The 17,178-nt window shown below is 41.7% G+C and overlaps 1 protein-coding gene across 6 annotated transcripts in view; it reads right to left on the bottom strand.

The window, feature by feature from the left end:
* Positions 1–17,178, bottom strand: part of VMP1 (vacuole membrane protein 1) — a 68,722-nt gene that overhangs the window by 32,269 nt on the left and 19,275 nt on the right. For 5 of the 6 annotated variants that reach the window (XM_040618417.1, XM_040618397.1, XM_040618406.1 and 2 more), the window contains 2 exons: positions 7,358–7,525; positions 2,541–2,672 (listed from right to left, as the gene is read on the bottom strand). In XM_040618417.1, the coding sequence (XP_040474351.1) occupies positions 2,541–2,672; positions 7,358–7,525 (300 nt within the window). The remainder of the gene's footprint in view (positions 1–2,540; positions 2,673–7,357; positions 7,526–17,178) is intronic. The other variant, XM_040618438.1, reaches the window with a different exon arrangement.

Below are 17,178 nucleotides of genomic sequence, written 5' to 3'. Positions count from 1 at the left end.
TGCACACACAAGGACGCAGAGAAAGGAGAAGTGAGTGCTCCTTTAAAATGAGGGGCTTTTTCTCAAGTATGCTAATGCAAAGTACAACAGGCTTACACATCATCTGCAGGCTAATGAGTTTTCTCCAAACGTAGCTCAAGGAGACAGGTCACTTAGGTCTGAGATTTAGGACAGAAAATCCATCAACAGACTCTTTAAAGTAAACAGTATTTTATGCTGTGTAACACTGCATGGGGCACTAAACCTTTATGTTGTTTAATCCTTTTTTTTGGTTGTTTTTTTAAAGTGCCAAGCTAGCAGGCACATTCACCCTCACAGATCCTTCAGGCTGGATATTATATTCGTGGTCTATTCTCACCATAGAAGATCCTCATCTGTTTCTCAAAATCACCATTGTTTTTGAGAAATAGCAGCGACAAGCTTTCTAAACAAAACACACGCACGCAGAAACGTCAAGCCATTTGGCTTTGCCTTGTAGGCATACAGCCGCTCAGCAGAAGTAGAGGGGGAAGCTATTCTTCAAAATCCAACACCCATTTTCATGCCTTTCAAAAAGGCAAGGATGAAGCGAGACCTTTCTACTGAAAAAAAGGCTCCTGTCTCTTGACGTCAAACATTTGTAGTAGTCTCTGTGGCATGAGACACTTGTCACATCCCCCCTGTTTTAAGCATAAGGCTTCGACTTGGGAGAGTGGGAGAAGCTGCTGTAGGTAATAAAAATTGTTATTGAGCAATTTAAAAATAGACATCGTAACTGCTCATGAATAGCAATTACAGAACAAAGAGTGATAAGCTCTGCTGAAGATTGGGATTTACTAAAGGTCATAGGAAAAGGCAGGCCTGTCTCCCACAGACATCTAGCAAAAACACGACTGAAGCCAAAAGCAAAAAGGAAGTCATATTAGCAAATGGAAAAAACTGAACTGTCAGTTTTATGAGTGCAATACAATTTAATCCGATTGTCAAAGCCTCATGTTAAGAGTTTTATAGAAACCAAACCACAAGTGGAGTTTAAAAAGATTTTTTCTTTTTCCTGGCCATCCATCCTCAAAACAACATGCTTCAATCCAAATTCAATTGCCAAGAAAATAAAATCAAAAGTACTGGTAAATAACACCATAATTTTTCTTAATTAATTACACAATGCCATTCGTTTACTAAGGGCAGTCAATACAGCTAGCTATATTTTGGCCTGTCCTGACAAAATGCTCTCTAGCAAAAATTTTCTTCCCAAGAATCTTACTGTGCCTTCTGGAAACCAACTCTGGCTGCTCCCACAACTGTACATGCATATAATTTGCTGGGAGAGTTTCAGTAAACACAGATAGCATTTCAGCTAGCAAGTCATGTATTCAGCGGGTTTCACTGTTTGGTTTGGGTTTTTTTTTTTCCATGACTTAATTTTTATACAGTTAGGGATTACTTCGCAAAGCAAAGACTGATGATAAAAACCAAAGATATCCCCACCCTGCACGTTTAAAGAATTTACTACTTACAATAGCAGAAAAACCCTTTGGAACTTTCTAGTAGAGGGAGGCTCTCGGGAAACACAGGGTTTACTGTTAGAATTACTAGATTGCACTCAGTATTTCCAGACAAACCACTTTCTTTCATGGAAAAGCTTCACCCATTTTTTGAAAAGGAGAAAAAAAAAAGTATATACTTATACCAAGAAAATACCCTGGCAGAACATTTTAAAGACATCAGTGGATGGTAAATAGCATCTGCTGGTTTTTTAATAGCAGTCTCATGACCTGTTTCAACTTAGTAGCAGACAAAACAGGACAAGAAGGAAAAATACAGCAGAAAAATTCAGTGGCAAGTAGTTTGAGGAAAAAACATTTGATTTCCTCTAAAACAGTATCACTAACTCATGAACAGGATCCAAACTCCAAACCTGAATGAAAAATCATCTACATAATATCTGACTCATGTACAGCATCAGTCACAAACAATGCTGTAACACAAGCACTATTTAATCCATCAAGAAAATAAATGACAAGAGCAACAAAAAGGGATTCAGAGCAGTTTGGTTGCATCTTCACATCAAGGGAGGGGGAAAAAAAAAAATATGTATGTTTCCTCAGGCTGATGAATAGGTCATGCACTGGCCCCTGAGGGTGTTAGTGGCAAGGCAGGCAAATGTCATCTCGAGGGGATGAGCTGAGACTAAAAAACCATCTCCTGGCCCAGGGAGGCTTTAAAGGCAGCTGTAACAGCCATAATCACGGAGCAGCACCGACTCGACCACTGGTTTGTTAGCCCACTTTCTTCCTACCTTTATTGTGCTGTCTCTAGAAGTCTGAATAAATGCAGTATTTGTAGCAAACACTTTGGCAGCGCTATCTGTATGTGCTTCAACAAGCTGTGTTCTTGGCCTCCCATCACCAGAGGTACCTCTACCCAGTGCAGGATCTTTTTCCATCCCCCTTGCAACTCACACAGACTGATTTTTGGCCCATTCCCATTTCGTTGGAATGATTATTTACTTCATCTAGTTGTTCTGTTTTATTAATTCTGTTGTTTTGCACTGTTCTTACTTGTGCAGTCTCTGCATGTTCCAGCATCTCCTCAAATTCCTGATACTCTTCATCATCAGGTTCAGCACCAGAGAGTCGGGCCGCCCGGGCCATAAAATATGGGGGCAGCTCTCCAATGGCTGTGCCAGCACCCTGAGAAAAGAATAATTCGGATTTATTTTTGTGTTTATTCTTGAACAGGAAACATGCGATATGCACAGTCCCGTGGACATTTCAGGTTATTAGAACTGATGAGACCACTGATTTGAGAAGTTTGCTTTTCCCCAGCAGGTCCCATTCCTCACTGTTTCAAACAGAATGCTGCTGCTCTTCCCCTTGTTTAGCACAAGGCAGCCTCTCTCAGCGCAGACCACCACGCTGCAAGCCAGCGGCTCCCAAGCTGCGGTCTGCAAGGTCGGAACGCCACGACGTGAGCATCCCTGGGGCCCGGCCGAGCTGGCAGCCGGTGGCCAGCTGCAGGGAGCCGGTGGCCAGCTGTGCTGGGGAGGCTGCAGCTGGGGAGCCGGCCAGGCTGGGGGCCCCGCTCGCTGACACCATCCCTGACTCAGCACAGTGCTGCCATCTCACCCCACCGCATGATGCCAGACACATTCGCCGGCATGTGACAGCCCTGGCTTCAAAATGATCTGGGAACTCCTCCCTGGTGCCGTCACGTAGTTTACTTGTTCAGTCATGAGACCTTGTGCAAGTGTTTATTAGAAAACAGGCTCGAGTTTTACTACAGCTATGACCAAGGAAAATAAGGTTAAGCAAAGCCTGATCTCAAGTCTTCTCTCTCCTTTACATGGAATAAAGCAAGCCAAGAGAACTCGAGATGAAAGTAGCGTTGCTTTCTCACCACAGGAAAATTATATTTGTTTTCTCAGGACATCAAATGACTCATCTCAATCTTGTGGGTAAATGCAACTTTAGCTTAACCAAGGAAAAAAACAGAGAGACAGCTAAGATTGAACATATGGATAAACAGAGGCTAATGAAACAGGAACTTGGACTAAACTCAGAATGGTTTAAATATAGGACAGGTAATAGCACAATAGTTGGGCACCACACTGGAAAAGTGCTAAAACTTAGCTACATGCAGATGGCTTTTCTCTCTTAGGGTCAAGAGTGAGTAACAAATGCTTTTCCACTCCTTTGAAGCAATGTGAAAGCTTTTCAATTTCCTTTGTTCCTGCTCTATATGCAGCTGCAAGCAAGGGAGAATTCCAGCTGCTGTGGCTATTCCAAATCAACAGGTCGTGGTCTGAAAAGCCGCCGCTCTCTGTAGTTACCCAAACTGTTAAATTCTTGGTGTAAGCATATAAAGTGCACAGCCTCGTATGTTTATGCCCTTGTTTTCCACAGAAGAAAAAATTACACCAGTGCAACAAGCTGAACTTCATTAATCTGCCTATTTCTGGCACAAGGGGAGATAAGCCTGAAAACAGTAGCAACAACGTTTCAGAAAAATTAACTTGAGGTTATGTTCTCAGGGTGATGCAAGAACAAAAAGTCACATTGCTTCTCCAGGCTCTGCCAATTTGCTTTGGCTTCATTTTGTTAACAGAGGAAGAGGGCTGCATGCGTGTACTGGACATGAACTTTCTTTAAATTGGGTAGGTCACATGCTCATTATTACAAAACATTTCAAAAGTGCAACAAAAATCATATGATTTCATGTCTGCTGGAGATACGTTCTTTAAGTGCATTAAAAAAAAAAGCAGCAATTAAGGGATCCAACCCAGTAACCATTTAACTGCTTTTTGTATCATTAGCTGTCCATTTTCACCATTTCACTTTGAATACCAGTTTTACATGGAGATTCCTTGGACTAACAACAAATTGGAAAGGCAAATGCTAATCAAAATTCTTTTACACAAATACATTCAGAAAAGGAAACTGGGAAATTACTCTACTAGAAAGAGTCTTTTAAACAGATTTTATCCTGGTCAGGACACAGGCCGCCTGTTCTGCTAATCCTGAGCAATTAAACATTTTTATTCTTTCCCCTTATTTCTTGTAAAAAAACAAAAAAAGCTGCAACACATTAAAAATGTAGGGCACTATTGAATTCCTCGTCCCTGTGGGATGGAAGGCTGTGAAAACTGGCATACACCTAGCAGATTGTTTTTGAAAGTCCTTCTGCAGGCCAGGACTGGTGGAGCCAACTATTACAGTGATTGAAAAATTCATCATTTTCATTTCACCCAATAATTCCTTAGATTCAGTGATATTTAATCCTCATAACACTCATTATCAGCAAAAAGGGCTATCACTGACATGCAGGGGAACAGTAATGATTTTAATCTCTGGAAAAAACCGTACCTGGTTTAAGTTGGCTGAAACAGCCGCTGATGTTTTTGTGATCTGAATCAAATCCCTTGTGCAGATAAATCCCCACATTCAAACCTTGCAGGATACTTAGTCTGGGCAGCTTTATAGTCGGAGGTCTGCAAAGTCCCCACTGGGACCGACCTGCTTTCAACATTTCACATGAAAACTTATATTGCTACCACCCTCCTGTCTCCCTCCAAATAATCAAGGAGATTGGCAAGATTTCACGCTGGAGCCTTTCAACATAATTTCACTTTACAAGTCTAAAGGAAACGGGCTGTTGGTGGTGTTGGACCCATTCCTCACAGGGCTCCATGTGTTGCATTAGCAGCACATCTGTATACATCCAATAATTCCTTTTCTTTTTCATTTATCCAGTATTTATCATAACTTCAGATTTTACATCTAATTAGAAGCTGCTGGCCCCATTAAAAAAAAGATTTTGTGAGCTCATTCAATCACACCGATTAGGAATTAAACTTAATATTCCTGATTTTAGTTTAAAAGCAGAAGATTTTATTTTATTTTTTAAAACTAAGGTTTTGATTTGCAAAAATCAGCATTTTCCCTTTCTGGAACTCATTGTTACTTTCCTGTTAAGTGGACGTTTGGTTTGAGTGTGACAGAATAAAAAATAATTTTCTTCAACAGCTTCCATAAAAACTGAACTGGAATTAGGACAAAAGAAACATACTGGAAGAAGCAGCAGCAATTGCCAACTTGATTTGGCTTACAGGAAATTAGCAAGCAATGTTTATGTACTCATGAAACATTCCAAGAAAGCATAACATTACACTAGACACCACTGGTAGACAGAGGATGCTCCCAAGGGAAAATCTAGTGGAGACAGAGTTCAGTGAAAAGGTAGCTGACAGTGAATTTGAAGGCGAGAAGAAAGAAAGAGGGGAAAAAGTGGGATACAAACATTCCGGCTCGGTCCTATTCCCTTGGCCTTTCCCTTGCCTGAACCAAGAAACACAACTCAAACAAGAGACCCAAAGTACCATTTGTTCTCCCTCATGGCTGCTCAGAAGGATACAAGCTTTCAGGGCTTGCAGCTCCATTAACTCATTTCTAAACTACTTAATTCTCATCATAGTTCAGCTATTTTACATGCTTAAGATTAAGCAATGGATGCTTACGCTGAGCTACATTTTTATTTTGCAACCCTAGAAACGTAATTGTAAATGCCATTTTTATTACTCTAGTCCTCATTAAACAAACTTAAGCAGAGGGGGAACAGGAAGAAAATAAAAAGAAATCTTATATTTACAGTCTTAAAAGTACTTGCATCTTTAGCTACTTATCAAGCACTCCGGCAATTCTGTCTTCTCATTAGAAAAAGTGAAATGCAAGATGTACTTTGCTTCTTGAGAGGGCTTTAAGTCCACTTTCTTTCTCACTATTTTGACTTTGGTACTGCCACACATTACTTCAGTCTGCAATGCGTACAACCTAACTGGAATTTCTGTTAAGTAACACAGCTGCTGCTAATTTAAAAAGTTGTAGTGACCAAAGTTGCCTTAATATATTTTATTTTTTTTTCTTCTTCATATCATTAGAAGGAATACAAGGGCAGACATGAGATACCATGTATTTTCAGAATTTCCAGTCTCTACATTTGAACTGGACAACCAAGAATTCCATAATAAAGTCATCAGCTAGAACAGGAAGTCAGTAGTAAAATAAAGTTCATTTGGCATGCAGTTCACAGCAGATGCGTCTGTGTAAACTGCAATTCAAAATAATCTACATGTAATGAAAAAACCATCTAATCTGACCAAAATTCTCCAAAAATCAAACTTCTATAAAAAGCTGTGGGGGGGTCAGAGGTGGTGGGGGGGAGAAGGAAAATGCAAGGGAAGTTCCAATGACAGCGTTTCCTAAGATTGTGATTCACTTAAAAGCTAACGTAGTTTTCCTGTTTTAAGTGAAAAGTTTGCCATGGTGGAAACAGGCAGAGAAACAGAAATAAAATACATAAATGTGCAACATAACACACTCTTATTTAATCCAATCTATTGATGCAACCCAGAAGAATATTTCAGCTATATTAGAGCCAGAGTCCTTCATACAAATAACTGCAACTTCACTCAACATACAGGCTCAACATTTTTGAAATTATTTATTGCTTAACTGCATGCAGTGCAAGACCTGACAGCTGCATGATCATTTGGGATGCAGATACCCTTTCTGAAACTTACCTTTTACATCAACAGCTTTGAAGTACATGTTTTCTGCTAGCATTTAGAAAAGCAGCGGACGCTGCAGTTGATAGAAAGATAGCCCAGTAACATCCTATTACTTCTCCTCAAAGGACATTAACATTATCCAGGGCTGGAAGGTTGATCACGAAGGCAACTATTCACATTGCAGATACAGACATTACTGTTGGCAGTGTAAGCCATCATTACTTTGCTAATTCAGGAATTGTTGTGTATTGCTGGACAGAGAAAATAAGTGTGTAAATTAAAATTGCTGAAGTTTTATAAACCAAACCTTACCCACATGCAGGCCTCCAGCCTGACTTTTGAGATGATGGCCCATAAAGAAATGGATCCTTCAGTTGTCTCCTCATCAGGGCAGATAATTTGATCCGGGTAAGGAGGCTCAGGAAAATTAACTGAGTTACATTCATATGCAGCAAGAGTAACCGATGCTATGTGTGGACCCTGAAAAAACACAAGTAATTTCAAATGCATTTTAGGTTAGTTAGAACAAAAGTTAAAATGAAAAGCCCACTTTTGTCCCTGATGCAAAGAGCCTAGGCTAAAACCTAGTGTTTCTCACTTTGGCCATTAATAATGTTATATATGTAAAATGTCATGCCGTTGTACAGTAGCTTGAGGTTGCCAGGGAGAAATAAGAATCTTTACTTCTTCAAAAAAGAGGAAAATTTTCAAAACTTTAAAATGTTCTCCTTAAGGTATTTATAGCCTACAGCTTTATTAGAGCAGGTGTTTTCCCTACTGTTGCTTTTAGAGGATGGAGGCATTTAAATTCTGTTACATTTTTTAATTTTTATTTTTTTACAACTGGGACTTTACAACATCTTACAGCGGACCTTCTTAACTTTTGGAACTTTCTCCAAAACACAGTTGCTTAATCTGTGTTAGATTTTCTGCATATACAAGGAAGTGACCTTACTGCTGTTTGCAAAAAATGGTTTGAAATATAAGCCAAAAACTTAAATGTTATTTGTCATTTAATTGAATTACTTCTAGTCTCCATCTTACGTTAAAAGATTTTTTTGGATAGACCTCCAAATACAACTGGTATAAAGATCTATTCAAGAACTGAACTGCTACATATGCAAAAAACCTGAAAGATTTGCCATTATTTTAATACAAAACAAGTGAGAAGCAATTCAAATCATCTATGGCCTGAACACTAGATGTTGTAATTAAAAAAGAAATCACTTAGCAAAAGGTCAGGGAAACACTGTCCAGGGAAGGAGGAGGGGAAAAAAATAGGGAGGGGGAGGAAAAACGGACAACTACTGAGTTAAACTAAAGTCTTATCATAAAAGCACAGATTTAAATAAAACTTAAACCTTTCTTCAGGTGCAGAACAAATTGCAAACACCTTAACTTCTGCTATTTATTATGTGATGGATCTTGACATCATGCTGGGAAACATTGTCAACAATTTTCTACTTTTTTTTTTTTTTTTTTCCCTTTAAATGAGTCATGTTTCATTAGACCAAGAAGGGAGCCTGATACCCCCAACCAAATCAAAGCTCCATTTAATACAGGGTAACAAGGGAAAATGAAATAGACCTCAGCACTGCCATTCCCCTGCACCAGGCTTCCAAAGCTCACTTTGAAATGCAGGAGCCAGAGATACATTCAGAGGACGCCTGCAGGCTTCATTTGCACATTAAAGGCTGAAATTCCACAGCAGGTCTCACACAAAAGGTGAAGCTCAGCTGCTTTTTCTAGACTGGCTGGGAAGAAGATTTTAGTCGGGTTGGGTTCGCTCAGTAACATTTCAGGTCCCACTGAAGAGAGCAGAGCACAATTACATCGATAAGGTCATTTTTTTAGAGGCAGTGAAATAAGGATGTTGAAAAAAACCCACGCCGGTTATATTTTTCTGTATGACAGCTCCAACTACTGTTGTCATACGTAACCAATTGAAAACAAACCCATTCTTCTGGCAAGCAAATGGTAAAGGGCAAGCTGCTCTGACACCAAGCAAATTATTTATTCCTTCTTACTTTACAGGAGACTAATTCAAAGTGCTTTGGCATACTTCAGACTATATGAACACATAGGTGTAGCTTCCCGAGATGAAAAACGAGACACAGTCCCTCTCACAAAAAAAAAAAAAAGTTCATTGAAGCAGAACTGAAAAAGCGGGGATCCAGAAATTGATACACGAGCGTGACTTTGATATGGAAGGGAGAATAAAGAACGGATGAATGAACCAGTGACTAATAATGTATACTATCGACATCTCTATAGGTCTGCCCCAGTGGCAATGAGCTCCTTGTTGGTACTTGTCGCAAGATCATCCCTGTCCCCAGCAGCTTCATATCTAAACAAATGCTAGGAGAGAGTTGAAACTTTCCTAGAATTATAAAGTACACTCATGGCAAACCTGGGAACCTCTTTCTCCACTGTACTCTGACATTCAGGGACTTCAATCCCATTCCTTGCTTGCACACACACACCCCCCCCGCCGGCTCCCTTGGGGGAAAAAAAAGGGTCTCAGGCCATCTTCCTTAAATTAATGGTTTTCACCTGCAGAAATTTGCAATAAAATTCTCCTGAATAACAAATTTGCATGGAGGAAATCCCCCCCCCCCCCCCCCCCCCCTTGAGTTGTAAATGACCATTTCCTACCTTCCCTTGAGAACAAGGGTCAGGTTGTTGCCAAGGCAGTGAGATACAGTGCGTCAATCACGAAGTACGGTTTTCAGTTCCACAAAATTCAGAAGACATACCGCACTACAGTGTAACTACAGCCAGCTGCGGCGGCAGACTGTTGGTTTCAGTTTTCTAATAGCAAAAGACCAATTTAATCACTACTATACAAGGTCCCCATGCCCTTGCAAGGTTTCAGTGCTGGCATTAGTAGCGTTTCATCTTGATCTGCAGCGAAGGTGGCTGCCCAACCTCGGGAGAGCAAGCAATGCCAAAATGCTAGTGGGAGACGGCTCCACGAGGCTCTTACCATGAGCAGCTTCTCTCAACAGAGTTGCCATCCTTGAAATGGCGTGATGGTCTCAAAACATTGGCTCCTGTTAAGAGAGCTCTCCCAGCCTCCATAAATGGCTCCAACAGGAAAAAATTTACAAGTAGCCGATGGAAAGAAAAAAAGGCCTTTCACAAAGCAGCTGTAAGTGGCCAACGAGCCACCTGAAGGCTACGCCAACTGAACGTAATCCTTCCACTGCAATGTAAACAATTCTATAATGGAAAAAAGTTGGAGTTATGGAACCCACAGAAGCCACATTTTAACTGGCATAAGAAATAAAGTATAAACGGTTCATTTAGAGTGATGAAGTGTGGAGTACTGGAAGTCTGAGCGAGCCAAGGGAAAGGAGAACAATCCCGTGTCCTCCCCTGGCAGCGGAGCCCAGCTGCCCCGCTAGTCAGACGGACAAGGGCTCCCAAGCTTGGCAGGCCGCGTGCAACTTCTCCGACATCTGCTTTTGTTCTAGCTCAGCCCTGAAAGCTTACCCAGAGCGTTATACTTCCACAACGCCTGGTTACCAAGCTCCTCAAAACAATGGTTGGCTAAACAGGACCATGGCTGCAATGGGGTGGGAGGAAGAGCGGGAGGGTCACTGGTGTTTCTTAACAGAGGTGCCCTTTTGCTTTCTGTCTAGCAAAGTGATGGTTGAACTCTGAATGGAACAGGGAACCAGCTTCAAATGGGCTTTAGGTGTCACCTTTGGAGAATCTCAGTCACTATACACTCAGATGTTTTCTCTGTACTCCTCCCCATGCCAGAAGGATTAATTCTCATACAATTTTTTAATCCTCTTCACAAATAATACCTCCTCCACCCTTTCCTCCCAGTTCTCTGCATGGGGCTGCAGTAAATACTCAGCATTTTGCCTCTCTGCAATAGCTCAGTTTATTTCAACACTTTAGGAAAACCTGGAAGATATCCCTCCTCGAGTCCAAGTGAAGCTCTACCTTTGAAAAGGGCATTTGCAAAACTACTTCAAACCTTGTCATACCAGACAACAAATATTAAACCCAGGCGATTCAGTAGACACGTTGCTTGCCAAACCAGGAAGAGTCGCTGAAAGTCAAGGCATGTAAGATCCTGAACACCAACTGTCTTTCCCTCGTCTTCTTCCAACGATTCACCCCTCCTCCCCTCCGCCCCCCCCCGCCTTTTAAATTGCAGGAGGCACTAACAAGAGCTAACAGAGAAGAAATTGAGACACGTTCTGCTGGCTCAAGTGAGAAACATTTGCTTGCCACTACTGATGACCAGAAGGAGCCTGTGGTTAGGCTGGAATGCGATTTGTTAGAAATATCTGTACAATTTACAAATCAAACAAGACAAGATCTGGTCATCAAGATCAACTCAACATAAATCTGTTTTTTAGCAATAGTAATTTAGGGGAGTTTGGAAATCCCTACCTATATGACCCCGATGTCTCGCAGAAGGTAACGAACTCCTGAACTCACAGGCCTTCAGAGAAGTTTTAGTTCAGTGACTGAAGGCAGCCAAGTTAGAATAGACACTGCTAATCCTTAGAAGTGTTATTTTAAATGCTGTAGTATGAAATTTCTAGAAAGTATAATCTTTTAATCTATAAATTATGCCTGGAAATTCATCAGTGCAAGTAGAAAGAGACGACAAGCACACGTAAAAAAAAATCAAGAAGTTAAACCCCTTAAAAATATGCTGATATGTATAATTCTTACAACAGAAAAATCTTTACCATAAGTGACTGAATATCCAAAATGAATAATATTTTCACATTATTAATCATTCTGAGCACCCAGACTATGAACACAAAGCTATAAACAAACTCCACATCAAGTGTTGGTTTCTCACATGCCCCTTCACAGCACAGCCACCCTGCTGAAGTGATACAAGCACACCAACTACATCTAATTTTAACCTTTTTATTTTTGGGGAAGATATAATTTTAGACTGGCTCTAATTTAGAAACATTTCTCAAAGAAAAGTGATATGTCTGCCAGCAAGAAAAATATTACACTGAACTCACTGCTGAACTTAATGCACTAAAAATCTGTTTTCCTCCATGGATACACTGCTGTTCGTACTGGGTTCAAGACTCGGCCCTTCCACAGGGGGGAAACATGTCATGCTATATTTGATTAAGATAAATTGGAAAAACAAAAGCTTGCTTCTCATGGGAAACATCCTTCAAGCCTTGCCCCAGGCTGCGACTCATCTCATACTTATCTATGAAGTCATTACACCTCTCAAGAAAGTAACACCATGTTACAGCATCTTTTTTATCTTCAAGAGCAGTGGACAACTACCCACAAAGAAAACTGCTCTGTGATTAAGAACAGAAAAGCTTGATCTGGAGGTGGCTAGTAAATATGTCAATTCAGTCTGTCTGTCTGTGCTAAAAGATTAAAATGTCTCGTGATTCTATATAATGTCTGGTATGCAGTGCTGGCTGTAGTAGGGGGCTGAGAATGAAGAAGGATCCCATACCTAGAGCATCCTCAAGTGACACAGACATCCATCAAGTGGTTAGGCAGGGCTAGTTTTAGCACATTGTCATGGCATTTCAAGCGATGTATTAATTTTACAATCACGTGTTTGTTAGCAAGTTTCTATTCCCACTTCAATCAAGCCTTGCCCCCCAGCACGGAGCTGATAGAAATTCCAAATGATGAGCCACAAGCTCTGAATATGACTGAACTAGAACCACCGAGGGAACAGGCACGCGGTACCACTGCATACATAACAGGGCCACGTTGCTACTTTGAGGAGTAACATGAAAAGCAGATGTTTTTTAAGGCTGTAGCCACACTACTTTCTATAGGAGCAGAGAGACTCATGTCAGGGAAAGGCACAAATGGAAGAATCCAAGTTTACGCTCCGGTGCTGACAGAATACAGATATAATCTGTCAGCATTCCCTCCTTATCCTTCCCTAGCCACCCGCTTATTAATTCCGAAGACTAAATCACAGCATCTATTCAAAATGACACGAGTAGTGACGACTGGCTTGAACATCTCCAATTAGAGATCGTCTTGCACTGTTACCATTATTTAAAACCTGTTCAAGGAAGCAGTGACATGAAAAGCACAAAGTGCAGGCTGTGCATAAAAAAAAAGCAAGCAGAAACTCCAAGGGATCAAACGAGGAGAAAGCATAACGTGACCTCCTGGCAGAGTTATGAGAGAGAGAACCAGGGACGAGGAAGTCGAAAGCAGATAATGAAAACAAGGTGCCAGCATTTAAAAGGTAAAGTCCATCAGCCTTCGAAAGGAGGAGACGAGTGTACCCATCACCTTACTAACTCCTCAGCTTGATGCAAGTTCAAATCACTACACATAGCTTAAATATTAACATGATGCGATATTTTGCGGACTTCTGAACAGTCGAAGTAAGGTAGCTAATCCTGCACAGACAGAGGCACTTCACACGAGCTGTTCATTGCCACAGTTCCAACTTCAGATAAACCCCGCAGGCTCTGATGTGCACCACTTCCAGCAGCACAGGAGCCATAAATGGCACTTGCAGCCACACCATCCCGGGCGCTGACTCATGAGGTCCGGCAATCCTCCGTGGGGCTATGTGGGAGGTTATTGCTTCCAGCTGTCCCACCAGCCCCTACGGCAGAGCTCACCACCCTCGGAGCAGGGCAGCGGGGGTGCCGGTGTCTGCTTGGCAGTTGCCAGGATTGTGCCCCACAGAACGTAAACCACCGGCGCTTCCAGCTCCTGTGAACGCGCCAGGCTGGGGGCTCAGTGCACAGTCCCCAGCCAGAGCCACAGCCGTTGGAGGGACCCTTCTTCCACAGCGTAACCTAAACCACAGGTGTTGGTCTTATTCTCTGCAGGTATCTATCGGCATCCGACACATACAACAACAATGGGTGCACTTAGAGGGACTAAGACTCCAAATGAATAGTTCTCTCTTGGAAAAAAAAAAACAATTTTCATCTCTGATCTTTTAGTGCAAGCAAGCCACCAGAAGATTTAAGAAACACCCAGGTTACACAACTCATCTGGCAGCGGCGTCCAGCTTAATTCATTGGACCCTTCCAGTGGATCACAGTGCATTATTCATATCAGTGCTGCAGTTTCAAGCAGAACAGAGCCCACGTGAGTTGGAAGCATGAGTTCCTGTCAAGAGATGGTTAGCAAAAGTGACTTTTTTTTTTTTTTTTAAGTTATATGTTGATTCAAGTATTCCAGGATGTTCTAGTTCATTGCAGAAAGCTTAGGACAGCTGGAGGAAATAGGTTTAAAGGCATGAAGGAAACACAAGTGAGAGAGTAAGAGTCACAAACAACCCTCACACAAACAGGATCCATCCCAACTGATTTCAGAATTAATTTCTGTCTCCTGTGCCCACCATGCATTTTTCTTTCAACTCTCTTAAGTCAAGAGCAGTAATCCGAGCACAGATAATGGACAAAAAACATTTTTAGATTTCATTTGTTTTAGGCTTGCAAGTTTACATGTCAATTGAAGAACAGTATGGACTGGAAATGTACACCTCACTTAAAAATAATTCAGTGCTGGGAAGGGGAGCACTGCTGCACACCCTCCCACCTGGCTGAGGCAGCTCAGCTTTTGTTTCTCACTTCTTCCTTTACACACAGAACCCATAGTTTTCCGAGTTCCTCACACTTATTTTGAATGATCCACATGGAAAGAGCAAAACTGGATTTTTTGTTTTTCAGCTTGTCACCTGGAGCTGACAATCACCACGAAAACACCTCTGTATTCAAGTTACTAGTAAATAAATGGAGAAAAAAGATGAGAGTAGGTTCTGTGACTTTCCAAATTATTCTGTCTGCTTCACGTAAGTGGAGTAAGCCCTGTTCTGTGAGCTTTTCTTCTTTAGATGAGCTACAGTAATTTTACGAGTCTCCTTACAAGCTCAACTCCTGGAACCAGACAACTAAAAGGAATTAAGTTTGATTTTAAAAAGTTTTCTGTAGTCCTGGCAGGAAAAGGTTTTTCTTTTTATTTGTGAGAGTTGTAAAACTACTGACATGAAAAATTATTTTTTTTTTTTTTTTAAAAAAAAAACAACTAGTGGGCTTATTGTCACACAAGGTGTCTGCATGTTAAATCTTCAGATAGGGTTAAAACACGACTCACTTCAGCAGCAAAGTACCACACTTTTGGGAGGCCAGAATGTGACCCCTTGCCAAAGCCAAACCCTGGAACCAATTCAGGACAAAAGCCAGACACTGAACCCTCGAGCCCAGATAAACTCCAACGGGCTCTCTAAAGCCAGCCCTGTCAATAAGAACACTGTCTTTCCAATCCACTTCTCCTTAAAGGCAGGGTTTTGTTCTTTTTCATAGCCTGAAATTATTGCCGTGCTCTCTTCCACGATGCTACAGAACACCCTAGGAAGAAAGGACAAACCCACATATCAGAGTTCTGAAAAAATTCGAACTCCTGCGTGACCTCCGCTCACAAAACATTCCTATTGTACCTTGCGCTTCCTGTTTGTGCCGCTCCGCAGCCCTGCCACCCATGCAAACCTTTTCAGCAGTTGCTCCACTTGGCTCTAGCAGCGAGCGAGCCGAGATCCACATTTCAGAAACAAAACCACAAGCAAATGCAAAAAGCTGAAGCTGGGTCTGCACTTTTGACCTGTAAGGAATTTGCTTTCATTCATCCCCCACCACTACAGACATAACGGACCATACACACAGGAGGGACGTTTATCACCCGCTTCTCCCGCAAGGCTTTTTGATAGACTTTGATTATAAGTGGAGTTTTGTTTGCCTCAGCTGCATCTGTTGCAATCCACTCGCCAGAAGTGAACTGAAACCAAATCACGAGGCAGAGCATCGGGTGAAGATGGCAATAGTGGCATGGTCCCCACCGAGCTCTCCACCTAGTGCCCCCCGCTCCACCAGAGCCTGCTGCCTGCCGGCCCTCCGCAGCAGCAGACAGACCTCCCCAAGATGTACAGAGGCATGACTTTCCCAACGATTCCCAGCGAGTCACCCTGAGTCATCTTCTTTTGGTAATTAGGTGATTCGTGCCATTTATATTGTAACATACCACCAACAGAAGAGAAAACATCTCAGGACTAAAAAAAAAAAACCTCCATGCTGCTAAAACTAGTATTTAGAGTTATTAATCATAATAGCTTTATTTCCTACAGAACCACATCAGGATTACTATTTTTAAACTGTTGTTTTTAAAGAATTGCGAAAAACCTTTAATGGACTCTGGGAGAATAAGCCAGAAGACTTGTTTTGAAAGTGTCAGAATAAAAAGGATTCTTGGAAAAGCGGCCTGCTTCCCTATTTCTGCATTGAAGATCTGCACTGTGTCAGCCCTTAGCTCAGTGCCAATCTGCAGCAGGAGAATTGTTTCCCAAAAAGCCATGTCAAATTTTGCATTTAGTGCTGGCTACAACTACAGAAGCAGCATTAAACTGGGAATCAATACAGCAGACAATGTTCAGAGCCTTTATAATGTATAGGAAGTTCCCGAATCACAGAAATAGCAATAAAAAAGCCTATTATCAAACTGACAAAGTTGACCTCTCTCTCCTACACTGAGATGTATGCAGCAAGAATGTTCTGGTGACCAACAAGATCCAAATCGGATGTGATTAACCAGGGGCAGTAACATCTCCTCCACGCTGAGACTGCTTTAGACTGTAAAATCTACTTTAAGCAAACTGTTTCCAAGTCCTCTCCTGTCAGCTAACCCCAGGATCTCCCCTGGCACTTGAAATCACGCTGCTCCAAAAAGTGGCTTGTGAGAAATTCTCTGAAGAATCCAGACAAGTGACAGTTTGCAACACTGGAAAAACAGCTAACCCAGGCAAGGGGAAGCAAGCATCCAGAGTCATTCACATACTGCAGCTATTGCGTAACTACTGCTAGATCTGCCCAGCTAACAGGCTGTGCTTATGAACAGTTTAATGTAAAAATAGTGGCATGCAGTAAATGGAAGGCTATATTTGAAAAAGATGCACCTGTGTCACAGCTGAAGAAGTGCAGGCACAGTGTCTGAACAGGTGCCTACATGCCATCAATTCTACCCCTTGGCCCTTAATGGCAGAGACAACAGCACAAGCCTCAGCAGCACATGGGTGGGCCCAAAGGCATTGTTCTCTAAGCATGTAATTGCATTCCCAACAATCTCACTGTACATAGAGA

Source organism: Falco naumanni, chromosome 1, assembly GCF_017639655.2.
Source record: "Falco naumanni isolate bFalNau1 chromosome 1, bFalNau1.pat, whole genome shotgun sequence".
Classification (NCBI taxonomy): Eukaryota; Metazoa; Chordata; class Aves; order Falconiformes; family Falconidae; genus Falco; species Falco naumanni.
Note: the sequence above shows the minus strand (reverse complement) of the source record. Positions and strands in the feature narration are given on the sequence as shown.